The following is a 6,000-nucleotide window of genomic DNA, read 5'->3' as shown; positions in this document are numbered from 1 at the left end:
CTCAGGAAAACCCGAATATCTCCCATTCCCACATCGGCGGCGTCTCCACCTAATAACACGCTCGTCCCCACAAACCCAGCGATTCCGCCATCAAACCGGCAACTCTCGTGAAGTTCCCGGACGCCCAGGGCTTCTTCACCTCTGAATGCTTTTTCTCTCTCCCATGGAAGTTCATTTTCTGGCTGGGATTAGGCTCTAACCACCAGGCTTCCAGCCGGGTGCCCGGAACTTGCAGCCCGCCTCCAGCCGGTCGGGCTCCGAGGGGGCTCGGCTCTGGCTGCTTTCATCCCAACCCTGCCTCTTCCGTCGGTCACGCCGTTTCCTCGGCTCGGGAAGACCTCGTTCCTCTCCCTGCCCTTCCCAGGGCTCCGAGAACTCCTACACAGCCCGGGTGGGTGCCTCGCCCCCGGAGCGGCCCCAGCCACGCAGTCCCGCAGCGCGCGCCCGCGGCCCCTCCGCGTTCGCTTCCCCACCCTCCGCCACCTGGCTCCGCAGCGGCCGCCCGGGAAGCCCTCGGCGCTTCCCAGAATAGAGAGCAGCTGCCAAAGCCGGGCTGCCGCACGCCGCGGGGTCCGCCGCTCCGTTCCGGGCCGGGAAACTGAGGCCCGGGGCAACTTCCCCAGGGTGCACGGTCTGGCGGGGCCCGCCCGGCCGCGGTGTCTCCGGTCGCACGCGCCGCCCGGTCGTCTCGAGGAGTGGGTCTCGGAGCGAGCGCATCGCGCAGGGCGCCGGTGTCGGCCAACTCGCCGCCAAAGTTGTTGTCTCGCAGCCTGCCCTCGCCTCTCACCTCCCAGACGCACCTTCCCGCGGGCCCGGCAGCCGCGCTCCCACATCCGGTCCACCTTGCGCACACCGTGTCCACGCGCCTCCGCGGCCCCTCTGCCTCCCACGCCTGTGGTCCCGGCCGCTCCCCCGCGCCCCCTCGCGCGCTCCCACCCCGCGCCCCGGGGCGCGCCTTCCTCGCCCCGCTGCTCGCCCGGCCTCCGCGGCGCGTCCGCCCAGGATTCCACCGCCGGGAGCCGCGACCCGCTTCCGCCCGCCGGCTTGCGGGTGTAGGAGCCCGGGCAGCCGCGCGGGGGGCGCGAGGCGAGGGGCGCAGCGGCGCGGGCCGGGGAGGGGGCGCTCGCTCGCCGCTCTCGGCTGCGCACACGCCCGTACAAACTCTCTCACAGACACAAGCGGGGTGCGCTGCCGCCGCCCGCCGCTGCTCCTCCTCCCGCCACCGCCTTGAGAGGGAGCGAGGGAGGCAGAGAGAGCGCTTTGTCCGCGCGCCGCCGCCCGGCCCGGGACTCTGCCCCGAGGAGGCAGCCGCGCCGAGTCCCCGCCTCCGCCTCTGCCCCCGGGCGGGCCGGGCCGGCCGCGGTGGGGGGAGCCAGGCTGAGGGTGAGGGTGGGGGTGGGTGGCGGGCGGGCGGAGGAGGAGGAGAGACGAGGGCAGCGGAGGAGGCGAGGAGCGCCGGGTACCGGGCCGGGGGAGCCGCGGGCTCTCGGGGAAGACGCGGATGATGAACAAGCTTTACATCGGGAACCTGAGCCCCGCCGTCACCGCCGACGACCTCCGGCAGCTCTTTGGGGACAGGAAGCTGCCCCTGGCGGGACAGGTCCTGCTCAAGTCTGGCTACGCCTTCGTGGACTACCCCGACCAGAACTGGGCCATCCGCGCCATCGAGACCCTCTCGGGTGAGCACTCGGCGCTGCCCCCTCCCCCCCGCCTCGCCCGGCTCAGGCCGGGACGGCGCCCCGAGCGAGGCCGAGCCCGGCGGGCGGCGCCCGGCGGGGGCTCCGGCGTCCGCGCGCTCACTTCCACGCACCAGACCCTCAACTCCCGCCGCCCGCCTGGCCGCCGGCTCCCGGGACGGCTCGCTCCCCTCCCCCCGCCCTAGCCCGGGGCTCACCCCTGGCCCTCGGGGCCGCAGCCCGCTGGGCGCTCCCCGCGCCGCGCTGGGGGGTCCCCGGGGGCTCGCCAGCACTCTGGAGGTGTCCCCTGGTACCCCCTGGCGCCCCGAGCCGCTCTCCGGAGCTCCCCCGCCCCCACTCTGCCGGAGTGCCGGGTCCCCCCTCTGCCCTGACCTTCCCGTCACCCCCTTTGTCCGGGACCCCCTCCTCAAATCCAGCATCCCCTCTTCCTCCCCTGGCCGGACCTTCCCCCTTTGCCTCGCCTCGTGCCCGGTACCTATCGCCCTTAGGCGTCCGCGGAGCCGCACTCTCCTTTCGAGCCCCTCCCCACCTTGCTCCCGGACCCCCCCGCTTTGGGGACCCCTCGAGGGCACCCCGATGACCCCCTTGGAGGTCTCAGGGCTCCCCCAGCCCCCGCAAGACGGCACATTTCCCGCGGTCCTCTCCCGAGCCCCAGTCCCCTCTTCGCTGGTCTCTCAAGCGCTCCTATTTTTCCCTGAATTTTTTGTCCGATTTTATTGAGAAGAACTCGGGGCTGGGGGCTTTCCGCCGCCCGTCCCCCCGCCTCCCGCTCGGCCAGAAGCACCTTTTTACGAGGTGCCCTGTCTCAACTCGGTGGGGGCCCGGGCTGAGAACCGGGAAAGAGGCGACCGGGGGGCCCGCGAGCGCGCCGGAGCCCAGACGGGAGACGGAGAGCGACACACACACTGGCGCGCGCGCTCGCAACGCGCCCTCCCGTACCCGCGGGGCTCGGAGCCGCGCTCGCCCCCCGGCCCGCGCCCCCGCACCCCGGCCCGGCGGGCGCCCCTTCCCCACGGGCGCGTGGGGTGGGGTGGGGTGGGGGCGGGGCGGGGCGGCGGCGAGGCCAAGGTGACACCCGGGAGCGGGGCAGGGACGCCGCTCCCGCCGCAGCCGACCCCAGGGGGGCTTCGGCGGGTCTTCTCGGGGTCGCGGGGAGCAGGGGGCAGGCAGGGGAGCGCGGCGGAGCCTCGGGATCGCGGGGTAGCGGAATGGGGAGGTGGGGGCCGGGAGAGGAGCGGGGCCGCGCCAGCCCTGCAGCTTGAGTTTCAAATGAGCTCATCCTTTCAAATTGGCGCCGCTCTTTATTAAATTTGTTTTTCCGGTAATGCCACCCACAGCTCTACCTGGGGTCGGATCCGGGCTCGCACCCTTCCCACCTCGTCCCGAGACTCGGGGCGCCCACCTTCCCTCGCCCTGGGAACCAAGTTCGCTCAGCTCTAGCCGGGCAGGAGACCCCTTGAGGGCGCCCGAAGGCGGAGCCCGAGCGTGGAGTTCTGTGCGTGCCCCTCCTAGACCCTGGCGGGTGGGATCCGAGCAAGGTTCTGAGAGTGCTTTAATTTCTGTTTTAAAGGTAAAGTGGAGTTGCATGGGAAAATCATGGAAGTTGATTACTCAGTGTCTAAAAAGCTAAGGTAAATATATTTTGCTTAGTTTTTTTTTTTTTTTTTTTGCGATGGGGTTTGCGTATATAAAAAAAAGAAATATACCCCCCTTTAGGAAACGTATTCCTATAGTTTTTAAAAAGGCTTTTGTTTGTGTTGCTAGGGGAGATACGTGGTTTAGAAAGTTACATCTTTTACTTTCATTATATAAGGTGTTTACTGTACTTGGAAAATAGCTGGTGCCTAATTGGGGGTCGGGGTGGCGACGCTGGCCGCTCGCTCGCTGGGGCCATTTACCTCGTCGCTCTGCGGCGGCCTCCCACCCCCCACTTCCCACTCCCACCCCTGCCCCCCAGCACAATGGCCACACAGGCTTGTCAAGACTTCCTGTGAGATGTTAAGAGTAAATATTTACTGTGTCAGCTGAATTGCCTAACTAAACTTCACGATTAATTACTTTTCTTTCTTAGATGGTTTAATGTGGAATAATAAGATAATTCAGTAAGAGTTCAATATTTTGCATAGCATTCTAAAGAAGTAGGTTTGTTTGGATTGGATGGCAGCTAAAAGCCAGACTTTTTTAGTCACTGGGACAACTGAGTATTGCTTCTCAGCATTTTGTTGTTGTTTTTAAGAGCCGTTTGGAGCTAAACAAATGCCCCTGTGGAATCTATAGTTCTATTTAAGTGCCGGGTTGTGGAGGAAGGCGTAACACGGGTTGTGGAGGCTGGGTTTCCCCACAGTGATTTGCTCACATGAGAAATGTCTATGAGGAAGAAAGGAGGAGAACATCTTTGTTTAAAGTTGATTGTGGACTTTAAATTTGGGCCCTTTATTACTCATTCTAATGTTTTTTCTTCTGTGTGGCGCAACTTAGTTCATATCCCATTCACATACATTTCTCCGCCATTAGTCATGAAGGAGCTGAATTGGAGAGGCTGAGCGGAGCCTTTGATTTACCACCTTTCCAGTTTGCGAGAGGCAGTAGTACCATCACTTACTTGATTTTTGCCAGGATTGAACAGATTTCTAGAAGAAACTCTCCTCATTTTATACATGCTTAGATGTGTTGTTGGAGGAATTTTTAAAGACCGTGTGCACGTTTCCAGATATGTTTTATTTTAAGCAACAGAATGTCTTTTGTTTGCAACTGACTCTGGTACATCAGAAAACTGCTTAATACCTTTTTTTAAAAAGAGGTAGGAGCTATGATTTGTAGTCTCATGTGGAATATTAAGCTAGTTCTGTTGGAAAAGATGTAATGTGTGATTAATTGGTTTTCAATAGTCTAAATTTGTATACTTTTCTTTAAAATAATATTTTTTGCTTGAGAAGTCCAAATTGAAGCTTTCTCATATAAGTATTTCTTGTAAATTTAAATTACTTATCCCACAACACTTGAAGATTTGATAAATACATTGGACAGTCCTTAGAAAGAACTACCCAAAATACTTGATGCATTGTGTTTCTGCAATCTCTGATTCTTTTGACTATAGCTCTTGTGAATATTTTTGGGGTTACAATGAGTAAAAAATAATCACTAGAATTTTAACTTTGGTTAGTTCGTGTCTCATTTCATGGTGGACTGTACACTATTTAATTTTGTAATGTAAGTAAAATACTAGTTTATCTAAATGTATTAACATCTAAAACTTGTTATATCACTTGGTAGCTTTTTTCCTTTAAAATGCAGAGATTATTTGCTGTTAGCTGTAGTGTCATTTAAATAATTTTGTTCTGTTTGTATAAAGCTGAGAATCAGAAGCATGTCTCACATTCTGAGTATAGGTTAAATAAGAGCAATCCAGGACTCATACAGTCCCCTCATGCCTGATGTTTTTGACCATGTGGGCGATATGAAATGCTGAGGTAGATGAGCATGCGCTGTGTGTGATTCACGACACTGGCGGTGTTTAACATACCAAATGTATGCATAAGCTGCTGCTGGAGAGGATTCACATCATTTCTGATTGGATGGTTTTCATCTTTTTTCCTTTCCTCTATTAGTTTAAAGTGCAGAAATTAGCTACTTGCACTGCAGGCTGAGGGAGACATAGTTGATGACTGGTGCTGTGTGCTGGATTCAGACTCCTGGGATGAGCAGCTGAGTGCTCTCATGTGCTGGGCACCCCCGCCCTCCCCGGGTGGCTTTCAAAACCCAGGGTGCTGTGACATTGGAAACCATGGCTTCCATGTTATGTGGTGACTATTTTGGTGTTCTTTGGTTGCATTTCTGCTAAAATTATTAAGTTGGAAGTAAATATGTGAGCATTATGTCAGTTCTATATATGGCTTTTGTGTGTGTTAAAGAGAAATGGGAAGAAAACAGTTCATTCTCAATACTTGTTTGCTTAAGAAAATCACTCGACAATTGAGTGCTAATTTTCTTTATATTGTACTAATTTCTTTGATTTCTCAAGAATCAGTTTTAATATCTATATCCCAGGTAGATTTCCTTAAGCAAAGGTAGTTGAGAGGAGATTTTTTTTTAAATCTTAAATTACCAAGTGATTGGCATGCCATTTACTTACCAGTAGAATCTTTGGTTACATGTCATTCTAGTATCCTTTTATATGTGTTGTTATAGTAGTCAGAATAGATAGCATTTTTTTCTTAGAGTCATTCAGAAGTAAAAAAGTTTTCTTTTTGACACATGTGTTTCATTCTTAAATGCAAAGTATTATAATGTAAACTATGCACAG

The 6,000-nt window shown here is 56.4% G+C and overlaps 1 protein-coding gene across 5 annotated transcripts in view; it reads left to right on the top strand.

Annotated features, from left to right (window-relative positions):
* The first annotated feature begins 222 nt into the window (after positions 1 to 222).
* The window catches only part of IGF2BP2 (insulin like growth factor 2 mRNA binding protein 2), a 173,384-nt gene continuing 167,606 nt past the window's right edge, over positions 223 to 6,000 (top strand). For 2 of the 5 annotated variants that reach the window (XM_002716464.6, XM_002716463.6), the window contains exons 1-2: positions 1,330 to 1,679; positions 3,268 to 3,328. In XM_002716464.6, coding sequence (XP_002716510.1) covers positions 1,502 to 1,679; positions 3,268 to 3,328 — 239 coding nt within the window. In that variant the 5' untranslated portion in view covers positions 1,330 to 1,501. Of the gene's footprint in view, positions 392 to 1,329; positions 1,680 to 2,146; positions 2,169 to 2,743; positions 2,766 to 3,267; positions 3,329 to 6,000 lie in introns of those variants that run through there. The other 3 variants (XM_089332079.1, XM_089332078.1, XM_089332077.1) reach the window with 3 other exon arrangements.

This window comes from Oryctolagus cuniculus, chromosome 4 (genome assembly GCF_051225735.1).
Source record: "Oryctolagus cuniculus isolate XC-2025 breed Fujian yellow rabbit chromosome 4, ASM5122573v1, whole genome shotgun sequence".
NCBI classification, from domain to species: Eukaryota; Metazoa; Chordata; class Mammalia; order Lagomorpha; family Leporidae; genus Oryctolagus; species Oryctolagus cuniculus.
The sequence above is the reverse complement of the archived record's forward strand: the minus strand, read 5'-3'. Positions and strand labels throughout refer to the sequence as shown.